General features: G+C 36.8%; 1 protein-coding gene across 1 annotated transcript; it reads right to left on the bottom strand.

Annotated features, from left to right (window-relative positions):
- Positions 1 to 431: 431 nt before the first annotated feature.
- TYRP1 (tyrosinase related protein 1) lies at positions 432 to 10,260 on the bottom strand. The gene is made up of 7 exons (XM_040090038.2): positions 9,879 to 10,260; positions 6,724 to 7,046; positions 5,256 to 5,460; positions 4,235 to 4,402; positions 2,667 to 2,846; positions 1,128 to 1,274; positions 432 to 637 (listed from the first exon to the last, which is right to left on the bottom strand). The coding sequence occupies exons 1-7, from the start codon at positions 10,258 to 10,260 to the stop codon at positions 432 to 434; spliced, it is 1,611 nt and encodes a 536-aa protein (XP_039945972.1).
- Positions 10,261 to 11,235: the final 975 nt, after the last annotated feature.

Raw genomic sequence — 11,235 nt, 5'->3', positions numbered from 1 at the left:
ATTTTGAAACATGTCCTACTCATCTAGCCAAGGTATTTACTTGTATTTCGTATTCTTCTTCTGTCCTGTTCTAGATGACTTTTTCACAAAAGTACCTCATAAAAGAATTCTGGGTATAAAGGTTAGATGAAGTCAGATGACATTGGCTATTGGCAAGCTAACTAACGTTTGCCAGATTTCACAGAAATGTGCATGGGAAAGGTTTGCAGGTGAACCCTGAAAGATTCTATTATAATCAACATAGAACTGGCATTGCAAGGATGACTTATTGATGCTTAGGTGTGATGAAGGTGGAAGTGAAGCCTGAAGGAAACATATTGAGACAGCTGACAGTTTATGCTCTTTATTTTAAAGCAGGTGGATGACCACCATTTATGAAATAAAGCAAAAAGATCCCCAGTTTCAGTCAGATGCAAAAAAGTGCCATCTCTTCAAACAACAGACTGGCTTGGTGTTGGTATGCCATCATAATCATCTGAGTAGTGCTGATACTGGTCAGTAAGAAGAGGCTGATGCAACTCATCCTTATTTTTCTTGACACGTACAATACATGCAGCAGCAGCAAAGATAATTGCAACAAGAACCAGTGCAGTCACTATTGCAATAGTTATCATCTCCGTGACACGGAGAGCCCGACCTAAAAGAAGGAAAAGAAAAGGCAAATATATTAAGAGCAAATGTCAAGTATATGGATAAATATCAGGGGTTCAGACTGAAACTCAGCATTTGCCATTATTCACAGAGTTGGGGAGCAGAAGTAATTCAAATTTTGTTTGATAGTTCTTGTTCAAAAATATGCGAAGAACTTTTCTTCTGCCACCTTGTTTGTGAGGATTTGCATTCTCTCTAGTGAGTTAATGAAGCTATTTGACATAGGAATAAGGACATTCTGCAAGGTTAAGATGCAAACGAGAACTTCTCCTAAAATTAGGGTGGGTAGTGGAAACTTCATGCTGGAACAATCTCTGACCAGTAGCTATACCAAATCCCAAATAACATCTGGAAAGCAAGGCAGGAAATGAGAGAAAGGCCTTTACAAAGACAGCAAATATCATTGGTGAAATTTGAATAAAAGACAAAGATACAAAGGAAAAAAGGAGAGGAAGTATCTAGGCTGCACAGTCTACCTGGCCACTCAACTTCGTAGCTGTATCCCAGGTTTTCTGGTGCAGTAACAAACATTTCATTATTGGTTACTGGAGGCCAGAAAGGCACCATGTTGTACTGTCGGTTATGTCCGATAGGGGCATTCTCCAGTGGGTATGTTGATATATCTAAAATTGAAAGTCAAATCACATTTCTGTAAATAAATTCAAAATAAATTGCACTACTTAATTTTTGTTTCCAACCCAGGCTTTTGAGTACCCCAGAGTTCTTTTCCCGTTGTTCCAGAAGAACTTGTTTCCTAGTGTGACAGATACAAAGCAGAGTCTCTGCATTGTTCAAATCCAAGGCCACTAATGTTATCTCTGGTTTTGAATAGAAATCACCAGTAAATTTTTAAAAATTCTGCCCGTGTTGAGTTTTTTGTTTCTTCTTACTTGGAAAAGGAGAAATATGGCAAAGACTTTTTTTTACATTCTTGCTTTGCCTGATTGTAGCAGTGATGAACAGGATGACAATTGATGTAAATGCCAGTGGAATTTTTTTACAACATTATGCTAACTCAGAAGGAAATTAGCTGAAATAAAAATCAAAACAAAACAGAAAATCCACAAACCAAACCAACCAAATCAAACCAGCAACAACTACAACGAAACTCAAAATATAAATGAAAGAAAATACTTTGTGGTAAGATTATGCCAAACCTTGTGGTAGATCATGTAAGAACCACAAGGGGGTACAGTTGCTCTCTGAGAGCTGATGTGGGAAAAATTCAGTGAGGCAGGTTGTGGAAGCTGCACAAAGAAGTCTCAGTTGTGCAGAAACAGCTGTCTTCTGCCGAAGAAGGGAGAGGAGTATAGGTTATCCTAAGAGAATAGAGGTGCTGCATTGTGCGGAGGAGTACAGTTGCTGCATGATACATAGACCTAAGAGTTAGACTGAATTCTCCCCCTCGTCCCTTAGACCACTGATGTGTCTCCTTTCTTCTTTATTTTTATTTTTTTTCTTCATTCCTTTCAAATCCTTCCTTCTTTTCTTCCTTTCTGCCTCTTTTTCACTTTTTCCTGTGTTACCTTTTCCTGTTCTTTTTGGAATCAAAACAGCAAGGGCAGAAACAGTAACCATCCTTTAAAAGTATATGGATATGCTTATTGAATGCTGGTAGTGTATCACAAAGGTGGTAAAAATTAATGTGCATGGCATCTGTTCTTCTTTTGACAAGAAGAAAACAGTTTTTGACTCTACAACAATGGAATGTCTTTCCAGGGTTACAATGTCTTTGCTCTACAGAGATAGTGTATTTCCACAAACCATTTTCTTGAATTGTGCCTGCTGTCTCTGACCAGGTCCCTTCACAGAGAGTGATCTGCAATTGGATGTCAATGGGGTGAGGAAGAGAGCTTGCTTGTTACTACTCTGTCTTTGTTACCTTTATTAACTCTAAAAATTCCAATCCTCTCTCCTAAATTTAGGGACAGTTTGCTCACAAGATGGAGTTGTGTTCTTGTGATTTCAAGGACTAACAGCCAACCATCCTGCCTCTGTCCATGAAAACATCTTACCTGCAGAATGCCGTCTCAGCCACTCATCAAAAAGAGCATCTGTAAATGTGTGCAGGAGGACAAAAATGGGGTCATTTGGTGATAAATGAGTTTGCCCTCCTGTGCCATTCAAAAATAGATGAGCCAAATTATGAAGACTTCGAACTGCTGGGTCATATTTTCCTGAAGGATCACTGTACCCTGAATATGCAAACAAAGAAGAAAAGAAAAATAACAGTGAAGATTTGTTTGGAAGCTGCAGTCTCAGATGAATACTTTTTCACTTTTTCTTTTTTCTCTGAAAAGCTTTCATGTTGTTATGTTGCTTTGCTTAAAACAAATGGGAAGGTAGTTCTGTACCTACTGACATTTGAGAAATGTTCCTGGAATGCATAATTTTCAGATTAAAATAGCCTTTATAAAATAATACTGGAAATGTGGACTGCAAAACTGCTGAGTTCTACTGCAAAAATGGCCAAAATAGCATCACAGCATGAAAACAGAGTTATACATTTAAGCCCTATGTATATTTCACCATACTGTAATAGTTGCATGAATTTTCTAACTGTTTACTAAAGCAGATGTATGTTGCCATTTATTTTAATGAGCTAGCTGTTAGGTTTCCATACATTATTTCCATGCTTACTGGGAACACATATTGGAAAGCTTCACATGGTCTGATATTGTTTATTTTTTCAGTGAAAACAGGCTGTAGCTTTGCTTCTGCCCAAAACTTCATAACCCTCAAGTCAGATGTTAGGATCTGAAGCATCAGGAAAACTACTTTTGTGTTCAAGCTTTGGCCAATAGTTCCAGAGAGGGGTACATACAGGTAATTTTCTAAAGCCATGTTTGGGTATCTAGGTATTGATAGGCCATGATTTGAACTGTCACTTTTTAATCTTTCCCTGTTAAAAGCTCTGGATCATTAAGGTATAGAAGAAGTTGTTAAGATGCTGGCTGAACAGTATAAATCAAATCTTTAGGGTCTTTTCTCTGTTTTGTGTGTGTGTGTATTCTTGTGTCAGTGACGGATAATTTGGGTTTAAATGTGTAGAGGTTACAGAAGAACAGAGTTTTATGTCCCAGAGAGTAGGGCTAGCATGCCTAGCAGTAAATCCTGTACCCAGACCTCACTTACTATTTCAATACCATTGCACTAAGTACTACCAAAGCTTTCAATTTACTTTGCTTTCTTTTATTCATCTTAATTCAGATACAAGAATAACTGCTAGAAGCGCTTGTTTGCTTCATTTAAGGGTGCAGAGGCATCAATCCACAGACAAGGACTGTGTTTTCAACAAAGGCAACTTGCTAACCAAGTGTCAAGGACCTGAAGTTAGTTTAGACTTAGTATACCAGCATCAGACTTCTGAGACTTTTATATGTTTTAAGAGATATAAGCAATAAAATAATTTACTTAGGGCTTATTTCCACTTAATACTGAGCTAATACTCAGTGCTAAGAACAATGTGTTCTTCTTGTCCAATAGCCTGTCTCAAAACTCATATTTCCAATGGGAAAAAGTGACAAGTCTCCTCCCTGATTTATTTGGAGTTGTTCCAGGTCTTTTTATTTGCCACACTTACCTTCTACTGTGTTACGGAAACTGTCTGTTGAATTGGAATAGAAAGGAGGAGTGTCAAATACACCAACTTCCAAACACTGAGCAACGTCCTCAGGCTCTGGGAGACGCTGTACCATAGGTCGTGCTACATTTCCAGCAGGATTTCTTCGGATGGGACCACCCTCAGTACCTGGAAATAGAGAGAAGAGAGAAAACAAGGTGCAGAAAATTAGGCTGCAGAATTAATTGCTCTCATGACTGAGACATGGAGAAAAAAATCCTGCACAAATAACATTTACACTGAATGAACTGGTCAGTTCCTTATTTCAGGCAAAGAATCCTCATGGGACCCTGTGTTATGGATTCTCTCTGTCAGGATATAAAGTCATCTAGAAGCTCCTTACTGAAGTTTGTTATTCTCTAAGTGATTTAGAAAAATTTCCTACAGATTTTCAATGTGATTTCCAAATGAGACTTCCGCCAAGATTATTGAGGATGTCCTGGTAGAGTAGCTGGGGAAAATACCCCAATACTGGGGATTTCCTATTTTTGTCCTCTATTTCCAGTATGATGCTTATATGAATATATACAAAATGTACAGGTATTTAAAAAATTATTTTAATTTGGGTAGGTATGTTAGAAACTAGTATCACTCACTTTTGAAACATGGTCCAAATAGATATTACAGGGATTTGCTGGATTTTATCATTTTAGAAGTAAAATGGCATGAAGATGATAAGTGGAGTAGTCAGAAGAAAAGTTAAGCTTCAGTTAAGAAATAACACTGCCAGATTTAATTATTTATGGTGCAAGAGATGAATTGGTACTGCACAAGAAGGGAAGGCAAAACATTTAATCTTCCTTCTGCAACAAGCCCCTGATAGTAGGTACTATCTCAAAAGACTGATGAAACATGGATCAAGAATATTCAAAAACCACTTTAAGACCTTTGGGCTGGAAAAAGCCACTGCAATGTAAAATATTATATTTATTTACTATTAAGGGAATTTTGTCTCTAGATATCTCCCATCATTCATACTTACTGTTACAGATGGTTCCCAAGGTTTCATAATCTTCTACATTTTCACATAGCACTCGCCACTGAGAGAAGATTGAATTCTGGCTTATAAGAGAGACATCAAAATTGCTTCTAGCTCCCATCAAGTCATCTGAGCAGATATCACATGTATTTTGTCCTGTTGCAAAGTTCCAGTAGGGCAGTCCAAAAGTGGGGTCCTGTAGCATGTTCTAAACCACATAAATATGGTGTTACTGAGTGTGTGACACAGACAGCTATGATATTTATTGCTAGACAAATGCTAAAAACATCTAAATACATCTTAGTAAAAGTCAGAATCCTGCCTTATAGAAGAAAACAATTATATGGAATATTCACATAGAAGCTTTTGATAGTTTTTCACATTGATACCTTTGTTCAACAGAACAGAGATCTCTTCTACTGAACAGAATCATGGATCTCCCCCATTAATAAGATAGTATTACTGTCTTATTAGACAAATATTTTTAATGGCTTGTCATCAAGAGCAGTGTTTGTAGTGCATATAATAATTTTTTCAACTGTGGAACTGGAGGAAATGTAAAGAATAGGGACACCAGCCTTTCAAATTGGCGTTGTTTGGTTCTAGTATGGGTTGGAGTTAAACAGTTCTGGAGTCAGTGAGGCAAAATTATTTTGACTAATGGTCAAGTCTACTGACATAAATAGGAATATATATTAAATCATAGACAGATAGGACTTCTCAGGGATTCCAAATAGAGAAATGCCAATGATGACAAATGTGTGTCTTGGAAGGAAGTTTGTGCCTCAGCCTGACGTAAAGCAATTAAACACTGTAAACACTGAAAAGTACAATGAAGTGATTTCAGACACTATTTAGTCCTGACCTTGAAAACTTAATTCTTGCTTTTTTAAGAAGGATGATGGTCCATAAAATACTATACACATTTTATGCATAGGACCACATAAGAGAAGGAAAAATAGAGAATCATTGATTTATGGAACAGTGTATAACAAACCACTAATTTCTCTAACCAGTTACACAAATTGAATGTGATCCTGATTCCCTAAGACATCTCTGTTATCACTTTCTCCAGAATTTCTGCTGCTTTGATTAATGTTATTCAAGAATAATGGCCTTGAGATTGAAAACACAACTGAAAATAACAGCTGGTCCAATAAGGTGTCTTATATCTAGTATATATCTTTTTCAAAAAAAATTTAATGGAAATTTTACATTTTCTATTGCTCTGATTAAAATATTTACGTCTAAATATGAACATCTAGATATATTTAACACCTCTATAAAAGTGACAGTGTGAAGCCTAAATGCACTCTAATAAATTTAGTATATTAAATGAGTTACTGAAATTGAAGCAGAATCACTTCAATACATAAGAAAAGTTGCTATAATTTTTTGCCTATTTTAAAAGGGAGTGAAGAACTGTACAAAAACCACCATGAATACCAGGAAACATTAACAGGAACTTCACCTGCATATCTCTTTCAAGCTGCAATAGATGGTACCTATGCCACGTGACAAAAGCTGGTCCCTCATGAGAGAAATCAACTCCGCCAAAACTCTGCTGCCCCACACCAAGGAAAGTCTTCCTGACAGAATAATAATGAGACCACACAAAGTAGTTATAAATGGAAATATTCTCGAACTGAGGTGTGTTGCCATCTGGTCCAAAAATTTCTTCACGTCTTCGTGTGGCAATAACGATGTCAGGATGGACTGTCACTTTAGCTTGGTGTAAGGCATTCACAAAGCGATTCCTTTCTTCTGCACTTAGATCCAAAAGATTCCTTCTGACTGTGATAATACAGAAGAAGCAAGTTACTAAAGTAATAGACACTGAAGTCTGATCTCACAGAACAAATTTATTACATTCCTAATAATTCTGGGTAGGTCCCTTTTTCTTCAAGTATTCACCCTGTTTTTTTATTGGGGAAACTCACTGAGCATAAATAGAAGATGCTATTATTTTGAGAAAAGCTGAAATAAATTAAAAGAAAGCCCCAATCCTTGCAATTTTAGTTATTTTAGGAGTAGTGTCACAGATTATCTTTCCATCCTGTTAGACAAAAGACAAAGACATTTCTTTGTCATAAAAACCTTTCAGAACTTCATCCAATATAGTTAAGGTTTCCTGTGGTAGTACTCTACAAGAAATGAACACTATAAACCAATATATAATAATCAGAAATTCTCTGCTTGGCAGTTTAATGAAGGATTTTTTTTTTAATTTATGAACCTTTGTATGAAAAATGGCAGATTCACCAGTGAATTATTCTGAACTTTACACAGTACATTATGTCTTTAATCTGAAATTATCTCTTCTCTTGTCTCTTATCTCTTGAACCTGACATTATTAACAATTGCCACATATTAGTCCTAGTATATCTCAAAATAATTAAAAGATATCATTGTTCACACATAGAGAGTGAAACAAGAAAGAAAGCTGACTTGTTGAAATAGCAGTATTTCAGCAAGAAGAACTGAGTTCAGATCACTTCAGTCCTTCTTTGATCTGGTCTGAGAAAATTTCAGACTAAGTTTAGACTAAGATGAACATTGAAGTCCTCACAATTGTTTTTCTATATTTACTTATTGTCATTATAAAAAACACTGTAAAAATCCATAATTCCTTGCTGAAATTAGTGATAGATTATGTTGATACAAGAAGCAACAGATCCTCAACATGAATCTATATGAAGAATAAAATGAATTATGTTTCACTAAAAAAAATTGATTCAGTGAGGGATATTTTAACTTCTGGGAAATTCCGATAAAGTCTTTCCTGAAATATGAATTTCATCCTAGGACTGTGTATTCTGAAACATGCTTTTTTGTTTTGCAGAACTGAACTGACATGCTAGCCCTCATCACTGTAATGCTGGGTATTTTGGTTTTGTTGTTTTGGTTCTTTGGTTGTTAGTTTGGTTGGTTGGTTGTTTTGTGGGGTTTTTTTTTGTAATGTTTCAAGTAGAGAACTATAATTTTCCATCTAATTTTGATTTACATTGGCATCTTAACATTTTCTTTTTCAAAGTATATGGCTGAACCACAATAAAAAATTGTGTCTATTATTAGAGTAAGTAATGAACTGAGAAGATATGAAGACACCAAACTGCATTTTATAGCAGTTTAGTATGGATATGCTAACAGTAATCCAGTAATTATTTCTAAAATCTAAGCAGATGGGGCCAGGTTTATGACTGGGCAAAAGAGGTGACCTCAATGTGGAAACTTAAAGCACAATAAGAAAGTAGTTTATACTTTTTAAACTCATGTTTTCATGCATGATATACCTGATTTATGTGTTTTAATGCAATGTAAAATATTTAATGAGAGAAAAGTAAAAAGTACTCTTGTACATTCTAGAGAATCACCTAAAAACACTGTTTGCCTGTCTCTAGTTTTACATTGTGAAGTTTGTGTGTCAACATTTTTCTCTTGATTATTCTTCAGAGTTGTTATCATTGTAAAATAGAATAGGCCAGAATATCAATCTGCATTCTGTTTTAGCAGAGCCAATTCACAAGTAATATTTTCTGCTTTCCAGTTCAGTTATTGAAGCTCAAAGGATGAAAAAAAATTTCAAAGATCTTTCCCATAGCCATCAATAAGTTATTATCAATGAATTGTTGTTTAAATTTTGATTTGTTAAGCGGTCCTTTGTTAACCCTTGTTGGAATATGCTCTTACATTCATGGAATGTTCCCTTATCTGGTGAAAATGTCAGTGCTGATTTCTGTTTCTGCAGAGAGAAACACTCCATATTTGGTTTAGGACCTCTTGTTTAGCATATCAACAGAACCCATTTGGGGAGATTATGGATTTCAATAACATCTTTGAAGTTAAAAGTGTTTAAGTTTAAAAATAAAGATTGAAATCTTGTTCATTCAGATGGTTTTCAGATGAGAAAAAGGATCTGTCCCCAAGCCTGTTTACATTTTTTAATTTGCCTATAATATTCAACTTTTTTCCAGTTCTGCAAGGATTTCTTATCCATTTTAAAAAAAACCCTGAAAGATCTGTTTAGTGATATGCTAGACTCAGCTGAAATTGGAGTACTGAAGAAGGGCTTACCACACCCTGGACTGATTCATTTGAACAATCCACAGTCATGACTAATGTTTTTAAAAATATTTACAGCAGCAAGGACAGTAAAAATTTACCAGACCAGGTACATAATTTAGAATTGTATTAAGGGACTTCAAATGAAAAGAACTGCTGTCACATTTAAAATAGTCACTAGGTATTAGATGTATGGAGGTACATATTATTCCCAGACACACTCACAAACACAGGTACATGCCTATATACATTGTTTTACTCTTAAATCCAAATAGTACATCTTTGTTCAATGTAGATGTTCTATTCTTTAATGGACTTTCATGCATTGACTTCAGGTTTCTTTTCTTCCTTTAAAATTGATAGTAAGTATAAATAATTTATATGCATGCTGAACAGCTCCTCTAGGACCTGCCTTAATAACCCCTTTAGGAACATACCTTTGCAAAAAAAAACCCCAAAAAAACCCCAGGCATTTTGCACCTTAAAGAGAACAAATCCGTAGGTACATCTAGAAGGAAGCACTGACAATGAGAAATTTTCATGTGATATTTCTGATGTTCTTACCTATATTGATCTGTTGGCTACAGGTGGGTCCAGTCCAGCCAGGCCGACATGACCCGCAGTTGTAGCCAGAGAAGTTCCCGTTGCACCGGCAGGTTTGGTTGAAGAAGCGGATGGGCCATTGTTCACGGTCATCCCGCCCATCATGGATGTACTGGGGGCCGTGGGGTCGCGAGTCGACGGTCACCTGTACGCACCGGCCCCTCCCCGTGGACACGCCACACCGGTCAGTACCTGGCCCAAACACAGGGAAGTAGTCTGGGCAGCACATGCCACTCCTCAGGGACTCAACAGTTGCGCACTGTCGAGGGAACTGAGCTCCAGCTTGGCCCGACATGGTAAGAAGCAGCAGCAGGGAAAGGTAGAGCAGCGTGGGGATCCGCATGACAGCGGGTCAAGCAGAGCCGGCTTGTTCCCAGAGCTGGCTGTCCACACACGCTGATTTCCTCTCCTATGATGGGACCCCCAGCTCCCTCTGTGGAGAGAGAGAAAGAGAGAGAGAAAGCAAAACAAGTGATACAAATCTCTGGGCTACCCTTTTCACCCCAGAAAATTCTTTCTAACTCTACACTTCAATATTCTTATCTGAAAAGGTGAAAAACTCTGACCACAGACACTAATGTTCTTCTCATTACTTGCATGAAAGATAGTAACTAAGTAGATCTATATTTGCTCATTAACTCCTATATTCTTCCAAAATGTTCATTCACATTTTACCCTTGACAGATGCATTTGCTTCACTACTACAACGTCCTGAAACCTGTCTAAGGCACCGGTTTTCTGAAACTTTCTTTCACCCCTCCTTCCCTCTCCAAGCTCATGCCTTTTTGGCATTTAACTAGTACATCTTGTTCTTCCCCTCTGTTTTCTTGCTCTTCTCCAACGCCAGCTCCAACATAAAGTGAAGGTATACTTCTTTATGCATTGTACCTGTTTTCTCTTCCTGGTACCTCTCCACTGCTGAGATCTTGTTCTATCTCTGCACGTCCTATGACTGTCTAACCTGAAATAAGCACAGCTAATTTCTCTTGGTTCAGTCTGCTTGCTAATCCTTCTTGTACCAACACAGTATGGCTTGGCCTCACCCTCCTTCCTCTATTAATCCCCTTTCTACTTCAGTGCATTTCTCTGGACTTTAAGTACTTGAACAGCACATGATTTCTTTCATGCTTATCTCCTTGTGATTTTACAAGTTTTAGCAAAGGTCAGAGACAAATACTTGAATTCAAAACAGAACAAATGTGAAGTTGGGTTTTTGTTAGTAGTTTTTTTAATTACTTGCAAAGAAAGGCTCACTTGAAAACAGACAAAGAACAGTGGGGAAAATCACATTTAACAGACACAGAAAAAGTTCTTAAGA

This window comes from Hirundo rustica, chromosome Z, assembly GCF_015227805.2.
Source record: "Hirundo rustica isolate bHirRus1 chromosome Z, bHirRus1.pri.v3, whole genome shotgun sequence".
Classification (NCBI taxonomy): domain Eukaryota; kingdom Metazoa; phylum Chordata; class Aves; order Passeriformes; family Hirundinidae; genus Hirundo; species Hirundo rustica.
Note: the sequence above shows the minus strand (reverse complement) of the source record. Positions and strands in the feature narration are given on the sequence as shown.

Coding starts and splice junctions, on each gene's coding strand:
- TYRP1 (XM_040090038.2), bottom strand. CDS start 10,260: ATGCGGATCCCCACGCTGCTCTACCTTTCCCTGCTGCTGCTTCTTACC. Junction 5,461..6,723: donor AGCTTGAAAGAGATATGCAG/GTGAAGTTCCTG, acceptor TATGTGGTTTAG/AACATGCTACAGGACCCCAC. Junction 2,847..4,234: donor TTTCCGTAACACAGTAGAAG/GTAAGTGTGGCA, acceptor TTGCATATTCAG/GGTACAGTGATCCTTCAGGA.